We start from the raw sequence: 17,237 nt of genomic DNA, 5'->3' as shown, positions 1-17,237 counted from the left end.
GCAATAAATTTCATGACCTTCGCGCCCTACTATCCCACTATTCCCCCAACATCGTAATTCTAACAGAAACATGGCTTACACCTGATAGCAGCAGTAATGAAATTTTTGCTCCCGGATATACTATCCTGTGCAAAGATAGGAAAAACAAAAGGGGAGGGGGTGTAGCAATCTTATTCAAAGATCACCTTACACTCAACTTTGTAGACCTAGCCATCCCTGACTCTGAGGATGCTGAATTAATATTTGCTAAGTTAACAATTAACCCCAGCAAACATCTCAATATCATAGGTGGTTACATCCCACCAGGTAATAATATTACCACTATGGAAAATATACTTCAATGGACCTCCAGTCTCTCACAAAAGAAACCATTCTGATGGGCGATTTCAATATAGATTGGCTCCTTTGTTCTTCTCTAAACCATATATCCCATGTTAACCTTCATGGCTTCACTCAAGTCATCACTTCTCCCACTAGAATTGATAAAGTTTCCAAGCATCAGTCCATCCTTGACTGGGTTCTACATAACAATCCTAATCTGTCATCCCACTCAGTCCGTCTCCCTGACAGCCTAAGCGACCATAATCCAACCTTTCTCTAAGAATAAACATCAAAGTAATCCACAAAAATTTGGGGCTGCAGTCAAAAACTTACCAACCACTCTCACTCTAATAACAGGCATCAAGTCTGAAAACTTAGCAACACAATTTAATAATTTCTTTACAGAAACCATCCAAGCTCTTGCAAACTCCCAGGCCAACTACAACCACTACCCTCCCACCTCAAACCATATCAGTGGTCACTTACAAAATAGCACCGATCAGTTTACATTACAGCCAGCCTTCATTAACACCATCAAAAATTACCAAAAAAACTTAAACCAACTACCTTAGCTGCAGACAATCTCCCTGATGAATTCCTGCAAATTGCCACAGATGCAATTGCATACCTTGTAGCCATTCTCATAAACAGATCATTATGTGAAAAACAAGTTCCTGCTATTTGGAAAATCTGTCATATACTACCATTACACAAAGGAGGGAACTCTGCCAAACTAACAAACTATCACCCAATTGGCATCCTATCCCCTCTATCCAAAATTCTGGAAAGGGCTGTACATACCCAACTTATGGACTACCTCCTTACACACAAATTCCTGTCAAATACCCAACATGTTTTTTCCCCCTTTCTCAGTACCACCACAGCCCTAATGCCCTTTACAAACACTGTTAATCAGAATAGAAATAATGGCAGATTTGTATTGGCCATATTTCTGGACTTGTCCAAAGTATTTGACATGGTGAACCACAGCACACTTATCAAAGCTCAGTCCACCCTAAACATCAGCAACTCCACAATTATCTGGTTCCAAAGTTACCTAGGAGAATGTCAGCAAGCTGTCTGCTGGCAACAACATCTTTCACCCCTTCTCCCAGTCACCTTAGGGGTCCCCATAAGGCTCCAGCATCCTTTCTATTCTCTCTCTTTACCAATCAGCTTCATTCTGCCACCCTTCAGACCTCAGTCATCCAGTATGCTGAGGACTCTGTTCTGATATGCTCAGCCTATTCCCTCAAAGACTTCCATTCAATTACCCAAGATTCCTTTCTTTCTGCTGAAACTTGGTTGGCCAGCTCCCAACTCATTCTTAATCCTAACAAAACAAAACTTCTTCCCTTTAGCCCAACTAGAACTACCTCCCCACCCCCAACCTTTAGCATCTTCTCTAAAACTCAAACTATTATTACCTCTACAACCCAAACCAAATTGCTAGGCGTAAACATCGACAGCAACCTGAAATTTGATATTCATATAGCTTAAACCATTAAAAAAGTTCACAGGGAACTTGGTCTCCTTTATAGAAACAACAAAATTCTAACAACACAAAAACCACTATTGCTAGAACACACTTCCTGTCAACCCTATTATACACCTCCCCAATTTTAACCAACCTCCGCAAAACCAACCTTGCCAAACTCGAAGCCTATTACAATAAAATCTCCAAGTTTGCCACTGGTGTCTCATACAAGTCATATCACTGTTTATCACTTAAGCAGCTCCAATGGCTGGAACTCCCTCAACTCCTTCACTTTAACCAACAAGCCTTCGCCCACAAAATACTCAATCAATCAGAAACAAACCCTTCACTCAAAGATATACAGCCCTATTCCACTACAAGACATCTCTGCTCTAGTAGCAAACTTCTTCTACACATCACTAAAGCTAACAACTCAGCAGGTGAATCACTACTTTCCAACTACATTTCCAAACTCCGGAATGATCTACCAAACTCACTAGTGACTAACACTTCAACATTACAATTTAAAAAAACTCCTAAAAACACACTTAACAAAAACCCTGCTCTGTTCTTGCAACTCCCCTGATTAACCCTTTCTTCTTTTCTGCTCTGTTAATAGGACTCTACCAACTCTCTCTACCAATTTATGTAACAACTTTTTATAGTTCTCTTTTAACTGTGCATAATTATAGGTATATATATTTGTATACTTCAAAAATGTGGTTTGTTCTTCAGTGTTTCTTCTATGTATTTTATGTTTTATTTCTGGAGCTTTTCTCCCCGGGCCTCCGCTGAAAAAGGACATGCGCCCATTTGGACTTTCTTGGTAAACAAATGTAAAATAAATATATAAGCGATATACAATGGTTGCAACCACAGTTGATTCAATGGTGTCTTAATGAATAATGTTTGCAACTAAAGTGGTGTCATTTTGTTTGCTTTTCATGTAAGATTGCCCATCTCATATGTGATAATTTAATAAAGATATTTATTGAAAAAAAACATTCTTCTGAACCTTTGTTTGTAATGAAAAACAAAAGGTGTTTATGACAAGTTCCTTTTAGAGTCATAGACTTCTTGGAACTTATATTTGATGGCAACTAAATTGAACTGTTGTTCTTCACCAGGATTAAATGTATTAAACAACTTAATTACATTACCACCCAGCAGACAGAGAAAGGTTGTAACTTGGACTTCTTTATTCTTTTCAGACAGGCCGTAAAGACTAACCTTCTGCATCCATTTCTTCCACCTTTCTGCAAAGTAACGTTTTTCCTGTCTACTGGGTCTTGTACAGCGGTTCTCCTTCCTTTGTCCAATCAGCCAGTTCATCCCTCTCTCCAGAGTGAAAGCTAGGCGCTAGGCACTATCCAACCAGGCAAGAGCCCTCAGGTCAAATTATTCCTGGCAAGGGGACTATGTAGCATTGTTGTAGTTTTTACATTATGATCGTCTAACTATGAACACAAAGTAAGAAATGAAACCTAAATAACTGAACACTTCACACTGCTTGGAATTTGATGTCATGGTGACGTCTGCAATCCAGCTGTGATATTATGTATTTTTAACCTGATATTTTAACACCTGTATTAAATTATCACATATGACATAGGCAAATGCATTTATACAACAGAAAAAAACATATTAATATGCTCACAATTACAAACATTATACATCACATATATTCTTCTGTACAATTATCAATCCAACTGTGACAAAGGGAAATACTTCCAGCCTATCTGGAATTTTGTAAATAATTATGTCATCTGTGAATGTTAACAGGATTCATATGCTTGTGTTACAAATATATTAGAACTGTATGTCATATAAGATGGTTTGTACAGACTTGTGCTGAAGAGATATTTTGTAAAGTACTGAGCAGTAATTTACATGGACTGCTGTAACTGTTTAGATGCATATATTTTAATAGGAGAAACTGAAACACGGGAGATTAACTTGCAAAACTTCAGAAGAACAGTTGAAATTAAGTTACTTTATGGTGGGGGCCATAAACAAAGGATGTTATCTTTCAGTTTCAGTCAACAGGAGACAGAATGTCTGTAGTAGACAAGTTTTTTGTATTGTCTTTAAATGTAAATGAATGTAAATTATTTTATGACTTCCACCATTTGCCAAAAGATCTGAGGTCTATGTATTTTCACAGGTAGATGTTAAATGCTACAGCTGCATCAATGGTTGTGAGCCTGGGAACTGAAGTCAGATGACAAGAAATTATGTCATTCTGCAAGTATCTCAGCACTTATATTTGGGATATTAATTTAAGAACTTTCTGAGAGAGGGGACTGGGCATTTTGTATTTTGTCTTTGACCTGACAGCATCAGCTGGAAGACTCACTACATCTGTCTTGCCTTACTCTGTAAGTTAACTAGGGTACAGCAATTTCTCTTATATACAGTCAGAAATATAGTGAAGTATAGTTTAGATGTTTTCTTTATTTATTTGAGACTGTCCTGCAATGTTGTCTTAAATATTTCCTGTGATTTCGAACTCTGATGTAACTGTGATTATTTACCGAGTATTTTCTTGTTCTTTTATTATTTGTTATTAAATATATTTAAACTTTTCATTGTGGCTGATATTTGTGAGGCATATTTAAGTTCTGAGAGTATTTGCATACTTATTTGGGGACATTGTGGGCCACTCCTAGCAGTCTTGCTCTTGGTAAAACTACCATTTGGATTAATACTAACATTACACAATAAGACTGGACACCCTTTGTTAAGGGCCTTAAAGTAGCTGATAAGAATGTGGCTGGTGGCAGTAATAGCTACCTTATAGTCTGGGCAGAAGATGGCGTAGCTAGTGAACCTGTGCCAGCCTTTCCCAGGTGTGTGTGTGTGTGTGTGTGTGTGTGTGTGTGTGTGTGTGTGTGTGTGTGTGTAAATCAAATCTCAAAGTGTGAGACTGTCAGCTACTTGGGCAGGGACACAAAGCACTGGTTGGACAGAGAGGGTGCTGGCGGTCTTGGCTTCGCCATTCAGTTGATATCTCAACTCTATAGCTGTGCCAGTAGGGAGTCCTACTGGGAATCTGGAGAAAGAGGGAGAAACCAGACCCAGACTGACTGTGGTCTCTGTGTGCTCTTAAGGGAAATTACACTTTACTCTGTGTGTACTTGTCATCCTCCCAATGTATGTCCCCCACTGGTGCTAGGGGTGAGTATTGAGGCTCCTTGATTTCTGGGGCAATGTTGGGACATCACACCATTACATAAATTGCTCAATTCCTGCCTTCCCATAAATATCACTCCTCCTCCAAAACATCAGTCTGTATATATTGTTCCCGCAATTTCCATTTTTTCTATATAATTTGCTCTTACCATTTTCTAAAGATCCAACTTCCAGTTCTTTTACCTCTGTTACAATACTCACTATTTCATATATAGTTAGTTTAGACTTTGATTTCCATTTTCCAGTAATTGCTTTTTGGCAGCTACCAAAATTAAACTTAGCAAGGTTTAATATGTCTAGGTAATTCAGATCCTCTATTCTAGCTCGTAAAATTAATTCCCTTAGTTACACCCATTTGCTCACCCAATATTTCTGACAGAATACTCTGTAGGGGATTTTTAAAGTCTGCCAATTCATTACACTCCCAAAACGTATGCTCACAGTTACTTTTTTCTTCCCCATCACACCTGCAACATTTACCAGAGGAAAACATTTTTGGAGTCTGCTTGGGGTATAAAAATACCTATGCCAACACTGAGCAAAAATCCTAAATATTTTAGACTTTGTTGCATACTTGGGGGCCATACATATGTCCTCCCATTGTTTCTTTGTGAAATGCTAATCCAATCTCTCTTCTCAACCTATTCTAACCTCCTCTGACTGATTCCTATACTTATCATGCAATACTTCATATGCTCTACTAGTTATTTCTTTTTTAACAACAGTTTATATTCTAAATTCAACTAAATTCTCTACCAAAGCAGGTCGTTCACTTAGGATACCCTTATCAGTTTCTCTTTGCCTATATTCTGACATCAATCCCTGATAGGAAAGACAGTCTCTAGCCTACAGTCCAAATGTCATCTTGGCCTCTTCCCATTCTATTACCTTTCCCTCTCTATACTCTCAATACCTTGGTTCCATTGCAGATTTTCTCCAGTAAATTCCAGCCCTCTTTTGCCTATTCTCTGAACCCCTAATTGCAGTCGTGCCTATCAGCAGAATCTCCTTTCTCCATTTTTGTGTTGGCATAGCTCTTAGAATACTTACCTTGAATTTCTGAATCCTTTATTAACGCTAATAACAAAGGAGAAAGAGGGCACTCCTGCCTGGTTCTTCTGTACAGACACAACTTATCAGACAGAAATCCACCTACTTTATTTTTTTCCCTCCAATCCCTCATATATCCTCCTAGTTAATCTTAATTTGTGTCAGAGGATGCAAATGCTTTCACTGCTCTAGTCGTAAAATCTCAGTTTACTCTGTTGAATGCTTTCTCTGCATCAAGATCCACCACACAAAAGCAATATTTTCTTACATTCAGCTTCCCCCCGAATCATCATTATTCTATTAATGTTGTCAAATGTTTGCCCCTCCCCCCTCGAAGCTAAAATTGATCCTTATCTATCAATTTTGGCAACAGCTTTGCCATTCTTTTAGCTAGTACAGAAATAAACACTTAATAATCATGGTTTAAAATTAAAATGGGCCTATATGAAGCTGGGTCTGATGGTTCTTTACCATCTTTAGGCATTACAGACACCACAGCTTTCTGCCAGGATGTTAGTGCTTCCCCTGCTTTTAAAATACTGTTAAATAAAACCTTCCAGATCTTTAGCACTTTCTTCTCTCCTAGCTTCCAGATCTCCAAAGGAATACCATCTGTTCCTTGAGACTTTCCTGCAGATTGATTTTATGTCACCTTTTTAAATTCTCATCTCCTCCTGTCTTAACTGTTAATTTTTGAGCGTCATCTACTTCTACCCTGGTATACTTAAGTCTTCCAAAAATAGTCCCATTTGTTTTTTCTTGATTTCCACATTTCTCTGCTTTATACACATTTTCATAACATTTTTAAATGATCTGTAATACCTTTTCAGGATCTCTGGTTACTTTTCTTGTTACAGGCTCCTTAAGTTTGGCAACAAACCTTTCTACTTTCTGTTTCCTAAGTCATTGTACTAAAAGTTTTAGTGTTCTGGAGTTATCAAAAAAAAAAAAAAGTTGCTTATCAAAAATCTTTCTAAACTCATGCATATTATCCAGATATTCCCTTATTTTCTAAAGAACTCTGCAATTGTTTCCCTTCTTGTTCTGGGAGATTTACCTTTTTCTGCAATACTATAACCTCTGCCAACCACTCTAAATAATTTGTATTACATCTTAAACGTATTTATTTTTCTTTTATTTCTACTCTATTTTAAAACTCTATTTTCATTTTATCCCACTCACTAGTTATATAATCTGAAGAAATTTCTATATTCCCTAATAACTCTTCAATAATTTCTACTACCCATTCCTTAAATTCCTCTCTTTTTAATAGGTAGGTAGATGGGAAAGTGCCAGTGTCTCATTTTTACTTCATTATCCTGCATTTTTTCTTAGTTGTTACTAGCACATGATCTTAAATAGTTTTTGGATATGTGTCAAAGCTTTTAATTAAATGCATATATTCCTGGGAAATATAATGTCTGTCTAGTGTAGCTCAGTTATCACACCTTGTGGAACAAAATGTAAATTCGCTCCAAGTTCCTACTACTGAACTCACATCTTCAATACCAAATATCTTCATAAATTTCTTCAAAAGTTTACCCTCTTTTATTATATTTCCCTTCTATGTCAGTGTTGCAAATAAAGTTCCAGTCCCCACCTATAAGTAATATTCCCTGATGAAAGCTGATTTCTCCCAAAACTTTCATAAGCAAATTTAGGTGAATATAAATACATACCAGTGTAATCCTCCTCCCTTGCCCGTAACTCCTTACTACCACAAATTTTCCATTACTACATTTTTCCCCTTTTTATCACTATCAGAGTTTCTCTAGCAATTACTATAAGTACTCTCTTTTTTCTTTCTTCCTGATATTCTGCTGAATATCCATCCTGAAATCCTTTCTTTATTGAACTCACATGCTCACTTCTTTCAAAATGTATCTCCTGCATCACTACTATTTGCACTCTGCATTTCTTAGTATAATTCAGTAATCCTAACTTTTTGTCTATCAAACACTATGGACAGTGCAACCATTATGATAAGAAGCTAGTATTCCTGCCTATTATACATGACAGCTTTTTTTTTAAATGTTTATTCCCAGCTTTTGTGTTACATACATCCACTAATGTTTGGCAGGTCGATCCTTTATATAGTCGTTTCTTGTCATCTCCACTTGAACCTATTATCACATTTCACATGACTTTTTATTTTAATGAAAACCTTCAAACAAAAACACAAACACACCCTGGAACATACCCAGAATGTATACCTTAAAAACAAATAGCAAAACTATGTACATTTTCAAATAATGAATGTTGACCCTCCTGTGAGGAACCATTGTCCAAAACTGACAGCTGCAACCACAGGCATTAACTAACCTAAAATTAAGATTATCCATGCTAAGACTCATGTTACGAGCCATGCTCCTAGTTACACTAATTGCTGTCTGTTTTGTCTTATTTTTATTCCCTTCCCAGATGTGAACAACAGCTTATTTGCTTTCAGAAAACATTAACTTTTAGCCTTAATAAAACATGGAGTGGCTATCATTAAATAAAACTGAGTTGTGCACGGTTCTAGTAAATAGAATTGAAGAATTTAGAATTTTTAAAATTGAATAATTTAGGGACCAGAAAAGCTGCTAACTCTTATTTATGTCCAATAATTTCAAACTTTATTTTACTAAGCTGCTTGCCCTTGTACATTTTAGACTTATATTCCTTTCAACAGACAATGCAAATATGTCTCAAGATTTATTGCCCTCATCTGTAGTCAGCTTGTTTCCAAAGAAACATAATAACAGAATGTACAGCTGCCCTGAGCTACAGACTTCATAACGCACACTGAACGTTTACTTACTAAAGGAAAATTATTCAATAAATTCACAGTGGTCTCTTCTTTTTAAAGCCCACTTTCTTACCTAAAAAATTGTTATTTGATTAAACTAGGAGCATTAATCCAGACATTCACCTATGCAAAGGTAAAAAAAAAAAACACCTCAACTGTACATAAATTACAATCAGTGCACTTTTACACCCCATCCCCCACCTCAACAGCTCAAGATTAAAGCCTGTTAAATGTCCTTTTGTCCAGCATTTCTTCTCTTTTCAAATTGTAATGCTTACAGTTCTTAAAACTAACAAAGAAAAAAGTAATGGTTTACTGTAATATCTTTATCACATATAATAATCACTGAAAATGCTTGGGTCTATATCATGCGGTCGAAAGCTAATTATAGCAAATGACCACAACTTCAAAAACACCAGAACTCGAAGTTGTTATTGTGGGGTTGCACTACAGTGTAGGTAGGGGTATTTGCCCTTTCCTCACTGTAGTGCGATCTCAGAGTTGGTATACATATTTAGTGGGGGGGGGGTGCAGCCCCCCACAATTGCAACTTTGAGTTCCGGTGTATTTGAAGTTGTGGTCGTTCGCCATTATCAGCTTTCAACCACGTGATATAGACCTAAAATGCTTTACTAAATAACATTTTATGTATGTATTTATTTATTTTATATTTATTTACTGGGAAAGTCTAACTGTGCAGAGCCCATTTTCAGTGGAGGACCGGGGAGAAAAGCTCCACACAGAATAGGCTACATAACAAGCAACTGATATCATGACATTTTTATGCAAATACTGTTAAGAACAAAAATTGTTTTACTTATTTACTATTTTCCATTTAGAATCCTGCCAAACATTAAAGACATGAAGTAGGGTATATGACTTTCAGTCCACCACAAGTTTAACAAAGTAAAAAAAAAAATCTTTATCAGCCACTTTCTCTTGTAAAATCATTTTTCACAAATGTGATAGTCTCACGTTTATTCACTAATTTCAATGCTGCCGGTCTTCTTCCTGTTTATCTCCATCTCCCAACCCCAAACACCAGTTCAAGTCCAAGGTACTCCCAATTCTTCTAGTCAACTCATGTGCTTTTTTTCTGTCTCTGAAGCACTTTCCTTTGGATCACCAGAAAAGGTTTCACTGGAAAAGTCTCTGTACAACCTTTATTATCAGAAGAATGAGAAGAGTCCCCTTCTGTTTGATGGCTTACTTTTTTGTTGTCAAAAGTTTGCATTGTCCCCCATGCCTGTTCTACTTAAAAAAATGACTTTGGTCCTCCAGGAAAAAAAAATGTTATGAAGACAGCTGGGTACAGCAGCTTGAATGTCATACCTGCCTCTCAACATTCACTGACTGCTGTGATAAAATTTGCTCCTCATCTGCCAGGCAGTAAATAATCATTTTCCACAAACACTCTACTGTCTCCAATTTTTAACACTTTGCCCTTCTGCCACAGTTTTGTCAGAATCAACTCTTTCTGTTGGCATGATTGCATCTTTACTAATACAGGTCTTGGTTGCTTTCCAATGGCCAGAATTGGAGCATACACATGATGTGACCTTTTAATGAATACATCCTGCTGTGGAATATCAGTCCAGTTACTTATACGTGCTTTTACAAAGTTAATACAATATGTTCCTTCCAGTTTCTCTAGTAAGAAAATCTCACATTTTCTGTATGTGCTCTATCCCGTAACTCTACCATTTTGAAACATGTTTTCTTGAGCTGTCTCATACTCAGCCAGCTTTTTCTTCTTTTCAACCTATGATTTCTGCATTTTTATCAGTTCATCTTTATAGCTGCTTAAAACTTCTATCATTTTCCAGCTTTTATCATTTGAGAAGATATATCCCATCAATGTTTCATTTATTTTAATCAGCTCTGTGCACATTTGATTTTTTTTCCTCTAAATTATTGGAAGCCATCCCTTGTACCAAAGCTGGATCTTGAACTGCTTTTTACTGAAAACTGAATGATTCTTCATCATCAGTGTTTTCTCTTCGCCTTTCTAGCTGATTTTCTTTCATACTCTCTAAGTTTCTTCTTAGCTGGCATCCAAGCAGTAAAAGTACTAACCAGCAACTAAATTTTAAACTGGCAGATTTACTGGCCTTATCTATCTTTTTTTCCACAATTGGAGAACTGAAATTAAGTTGTTGATCAGTGAGCAGACATCTTGGAAATATCATGCATTATTTTGAATTCACCCGTTCAATAATTCTTTGCATGCAACAACTGCTAAGGAATAACCACAATGATTCACAGAAAGCAGTACTTAAGCAACCACATTCTTTTGTACAATGGCAGCAAATGGCCAAACCAGAGTCTTTTTTAAGCATCTTTATTAAATCACCACATTTTTGTTTGTAACATAGGCATGTGTACACTAACAGAAAAGAAAACAAGCTTTAATAACAGTTTCTAATGTTATTGTCATGCAGTTAACATATAAATTTTCTTTTCAATAATTTTTACTCACTTCCACGTTACATTTATTGCTTAATTCCTGCTTTATCCTTACCCTCACCTCTCCTGAACACATATTATTCACACAAAATCCATTTATTTCTATGACACTGCCAGTTTCTTTTTTTACAAAGATAATGCCTATAGTTCTTTATCTCCTTTACAATATTCAATACTTCAAGTACAGTTGGTTTGGATCTTGATTTCTGTTTCTTGGAAAGTGCTTTTTTGGCAGACAGTAGCATTAAACTTAGCAAGGCCTTACTATGTCTAGGCATTTAAGATCCTTTATCCCAGCTTAAAAGAATAATTTCAAACATTATAACCATTTGTTCCACAATATCTGTGTAAAAGTATTCTGTATGGAATTTTTAAACTCTTCTCTTCCCACTCTTTACATTCCAAAAAAACGTTTCCATTTCCCTATCTCCTCCTCATCACACCTTCAGCATTTTACCTGAGGAAAATCCCCTAAAGTCTGTCTGCGTTTAAAAAATTATTATTACTCCCCATTTCCTTTGCTCCTCATACTCTGTTAAACGTTCATCCTGAAATCCTCTCTTTGCCAAATGTATATGCTCATTTCTGTCCAAACGCATCTCCTGTAAGACTGCTATTTGCACAGTACACTTCTTTTATTTTCCTAGGCCTCACCGCTGATTTATGAGCATAACATTTTAACGCATAAGAGGGTACAAGAAAAGATGTTCAAATGTTCCACTGATGCAGAGAGCTACTCAAAGTAAAATTCCACATTACACTATTGCAGACAGTCAGACTTCCATAATTTTACTTCTTTTTTTTGTTAAACAAGAAACATCTTTATTAAATTATCGTTTATGACATAGGCAGTCATACATTTATATAAATAAAAACAAATCATAATATAATTCAATATTTTTGGCTACATCATCAGTGCCATTTTCATTCCATCCTAATAATGACATAGTTACAGTTACATATCCAGTCTCTAAAGTGTCCTTCTAAACATTAATAACAAGGTGGGGATTATGCTTTAGAGTCCTCCTACCAATTTAACACAGTCAACACATTTCCAGTCTTTTTCAGAAAAGTCTTCTGTCACGTGTGTGTGTGTGTGTGTGTGTGTGTGTGTGTGTGTGTGTGTGTGTGTGTGTGTGTGTGCGTAATAGACAAGTCAGGTTTGTTATCACTGACCTGATGAGACTTGCTATTTGAAAGGTTGAGGAGTCTACTAACAACATTTTAAACCACACACACACACACACACACACACACACACACACTAAGTGCTCTTAGTATGCTTCATTTACTTCTTCTTATTATTATTTCGGCTTTTCTCGGTTAGGGGTCGTCACAGTGGAACTCTGGTCCGCTAGTGATTGGCAGTCGATTTTTACAGTGTCGAGGTACCAGCCCGACGCCCAACCCTCAATGAAGGCACGCCCATTCACGCAAGTCTTTCGAACACCACTCGACCGCAGGGAGGACATGCAGACTCCACACAGAAGGCGCCCCAGCCGAGAATCGAATGGGAGAACCTCTTGCTGTGAGGCGACAACATTACCGCGGCTTCATTTACTACTGTAGTTAAATCTACAACACAGCAACTTGAAATACTGCCATGAATTAGCACATTCTCTTTTTCTTGTTTTAATAGAAGCAGAAGTAGTAGTTCTTTGTATTACAGCTACCTCTGTATAATTTTCTTAACTTACAGCTGGCACTGCATACATACCTGCTTATCAAAGTTCCCATGACTGAATGCAGTTTTGTTTTAATAAAATATTTAAAACTTCATTAGACCAAAATACGTTTTCTTTTGGGAGGTTTGCCCTCCAGACTCATCTGCAGGTGACAACACCCCCTACACCTCACTATTTAGGTAACAAACACCACAATCAGCACACCATGCAATTTAGGAGAAATTCCCTCATGCATACCTCTTTCAAAAGAATCACTGTCTGTGGAATTGGCTACAACTCAATTTGAACATGTAGTCTTCAACCAGTTTGTCTATTTCCAGTCAAACTCAAAATTAATGCATTCTTTAATTCTTTTGTACCTTAGAAGGCATGCAAGTAATTACTCATCATTTCTGATATCATTTGAGACAAGTAAGAAAAAGTGACAAAGATATACAATATCTTTGAATACAACATAACAGCACTTTCAGTATACAAGTAAATGTGACACACAAATTTGATTTGTACAGGGGGTGATTTAATGATTGCCTCTGTCCATCACAGACACAGGTGCCTGACCAGGGGTGAATTTCTAATTACTCATCCATCGCACTTAAATATAGATAGGGAGGAACTGTGCTTCACATTGATGGGAAGCCTGTTCCAGAGAATGGGAATTCTCTAAGAAATGCCAACACCTTTTCAGCAATGCACACACAATACAATTTCTGCTGTGCCAAGCTATGAAACAGTACTACTATATATTACATAGAAACTAGGAGTATTGTACTATTAATGTATTTACATCAGTGGATGGGATATGCCATTTATTGTACGGGACAGAGGGGACTCAAATAAGTGCATGATTATAGATAAAATAGCATTCATTGTTACAGTCATCAATTTTTCTGATATGGCTGCATTTCTTTGTTTTCTACAGAGCTCCACCTAATCCTGACGAATATCAAGTATGGAACCACTGTAGCTGGGCTATCAGTCCATTGCAAGGTGCATGCACATTTATACACATACATACATGTACACACACATGAGCACATATACAAGGTGCCAGTTTAACATATTATGTTGTTGGGAACTGGGAAAAAAAAGTTCCCCAGCAAAAAAAAAAAAAAAAAAAAAACAAAAATAAAAAACAGAAAAGTACCAGTCATTTTTAAATGTAGAAGTTCTCCAATATTAACAGATTAGTTAACAAATTTCACTCACATTTTAGTGACCTCAACACTCTTTCAATCTCTAAGATCCCTATTATGTACAGATGCCATTAGAAAGCCTTGCATGTTATATTATTTCCCTTAATCTTTTTTTATTCTTGATGTTGATATTAGGTGCATTTCTTTGCTTTTAAAAGTCTGCATATTAGATATACATTTGTTCTATATACTGTATGCAGGTGTTGCTTTGTCTTATTTATTTGCTAATATTATGCTCTGAGAATTCCCCTTGTAAAATGTCTCTGATGAAATGTCTTTACATGGATAACAAAATTCAATAAATAAATAAGCAGTGGTATTGTCCATCAGTGAAATAACTTCTTACCTGTCCCGGGAGGCCCTTGTATGATGGCCACTTCCTTAGTTAGTGCCAGCTTCAGAGCTTCTAGCTGTGAATCATCCATCTTTAAAGCATCTTTTGAAGGCCACACAGTAGGATCTAACACATTAAACTTGACTGTTTTTTCAAAAGTGTATCTTTTGTATGCATTTCTTTCTTCACCATCAGACGGCTTGTCTTCCATTAGACAGGAAAAATCATAATATCCTCCAAATTGCAGATACTTAGGCTCCCTCACCTCATGATCACATTCTACAATGTACTTCTGGAAGGGAAGGTCCACTTCCTCAATTTCCTGCAGGCCCTCTAACACATGACGGTAAGCTTCAAAGTAGGCTGTTGTTTCAACCATGAGGAAAGAATCAGATGGCTGGATCTCTGCCAGGGAAGGTCGACTACTCTCATTAAAACACAACTGTACAACTCCCTTCTGAAGCTCAGCAGGGTCACGGTCAGACACAGTAGCAAAGAGTAATGTCTCAAAGTTGTCCTTGGACATACACACAAGGGAACCATAGAGAAGTCGCTTAGAATTCTGCCAACGGATAGCTTTCAAAGGTTTGGTGTCAAACTTTACTTTGTAAGTTATCCCCACTGAGGAGCAAACTGGGGCTATAATCTTAGCATTGAAGTACACACGGATGTCATCAAATCGTCTCTTTCTTGATCCTTTGTCATCAAAACTGGAGAGAAGTTCTGCAATCCCATCTCGCAGTGGTCTCACAAAGTCTTCCCTCAGAAGACGGAAGTGAGTGTCAAGGTAGACATTTGTGGAAGCATATCGGGCAGATACTATATTTGGGCGAAGAAACGGTTTTTCCGCTTGGTGGATCTCATTGTAAGTGGGATAAACAATCATTGTCCTATAACTTTCACCAGGCACATTGTCTTGTGGATCTATAAAAGTATAATTGTCCCTTCTCAGTGTCCCATTCCGTTTCTTTTCCTGAAGATGTTGAATGATTGTCTGGACTTTTTCTATTTTTTTCTCAGTCTGTTCATTAATACTGACTCCAGCTGATCTCAGTGCATTTATGGCTTGTTGCAGAACTAGGATCACCATGGAGCTGTCTTCAACAGAGCTGGCTGGGAAGACACTTACCATGTTCTGAAGAAGAGAAATAATATTTTCAATATGCTCTGGGTATTCTTGCCTACGTGAAGGAATAGGGTCTGTCAACATGTTGATGACATAGCGAGGCAGGCAGAGTTTAAGAAACTTTGAGTCTTTTATTACACTCAGAAGGTGCTGAACATTATGACGATCTGTTTTAGAGCTGCAACCCTGGCACAGAACCTTGCAAAGCAACTGGATAACATTTGGGTGCAATTTATCCTGGTTCAGAAGCTCTTTTAGCCCTGTACTGGAAGCCAAAGTTATTACAACTTCAGAAGGATCTTTATCAAGAAGACCCTCAAGGGTTTTGTAGCCAAGTTTTCTCACTTGAGGTGCTTCAGAATCATCATGTGATCTACCCCCATACTGTTGCCACTTTTCTCTTCTATCATCAGGATTTTGTCTCATGGAGTCATTATTGTATCTCTCGCTGTTTCCACCTCCATGTGCACCTCGATGGCTGCCTTGGCCACCTCGGCTTTTGCCCCTTGTATTTCTGCCTCCCCTGCCAAAATTACGTCCTTCCTCTCCAAGCAGTGGAACTGGACATGGAGCATTCTGTGCTGGTCTGGGGGGAGCTTGTGCTCCTCTGTTACCTCCAGCTGCACCCCTGAGCTGAGGTCCTCTTCGAGGATTGTTGTTCCTGTTTCCACCTCTTTGTGGGGATTCTGCCACAAAATGATTCTCATGACCTAGAAGAAAGAAGGATTATAGAATTAAGGATAATATAGAACATTTTCTTTAAAATTACCAAAGATGGGCTTTTTACAGAACTATCTAACAAACACGTATCAAAGTGCATTTGTATGTTTCATTTACTAGGTTTCATATTGCTTGGGAAAGGAAACTTTATTCTAGTGCACTTCCCTAGTACACTGGGGATACACATAGATGACTAATATTCAATCCATTTAAGCTGTTTGCAATATTTATTTGATTAGTATAAATGGAACATCATATTTTATTAGAAATTTTAAGTATGCACATTAAAAAAGTATGAGTACTAGTTTAGCAAGAGAAACAGGCACCACAAATGATTGCTCAAGTTCATTTATGTGGTTATTTCCTAAGTAAAGTTACAAACACAACTCAAACATAATAATAATAATAATAATAATAATAATAATAATAATAATAATAATAATAATAATAATAATAATAATGCCATGAAATAAAACTGCATAGTGAATTTCTATTAAAACATACTATTTGTTAACATGAATAATGAAAATAAACATTTAAGAATTGAAGTAACATAACATTTTGGCAACAATATGCATAGTTGTCACTAACACCAAAAATGCACATCCATGAACAGACCGCGAGAGAGTTCATACTACATCCACAGTCCATTACTGAAAATACTGCATTCAGCAGCTATTCAGCAATTCACCAGCTTAAATCCAAATTCACAACCCCAAATTACATAGGCAGTTAACTACCACCATTTTCAGGCATGCAGAAAATTAAGTAATGATCGGGGGGGGTCATCAATTACAACTGTCAAGAAATCAGAAGTGAGAAAGATAGACTCTATTGCTCAATGAAGAAATAACAATAAAAGTATTAATGAAACTGTCACCA

At 36.9% G+C, this 17,237-nt stretch overlaps 1 protein-coding gene across 3 annotated transcripts in view; it reads right to left on the bottom strand.

Moving 5' to 3' along the window:
* The window catches only part of ZNFX1 (zinc finger NFX1-type containing 1), a 359,279-nt gene that overhangs the window by 206,608 nt on the left and 135,434 nt on the right, over positions 1–17,237 (bottom strand). For all 3 annotated transcript variants that reach the window (XM_044090129.1, XM_044090128.1, XM_044090127.1), the window contains exon 3: positions 14,522–16,345. In XM_044090129.1, the coding sequence (XP_043946064.1) occupies positions 14,522–16,345 (1,824 nt within the window). The remainder of the gene's footprint in view (positions 1–14,521; positions 16,346–17,237) is intronic.

Source organism: Protopterus annectens, chromosome 12.part0 (assembly GCF_019279795.1).
Source record: "Protopterus annectens isolate FY-2018-M chromosome 12.part0, PAN1.0, whole genome shotgun sequence".
NCBI classification, from domain to species: domain Eukaryota; kingdom Metazoa; phylum Chordata; order Ceratodontiformes; family Protopteridae; genus Protopterus; species Protopterus annectens.
The sequence above is the reverse complement of the archived record's forward strand: the minus strand, read 5'-3'. Positions and strand labels throughout refer to the sequence as shown.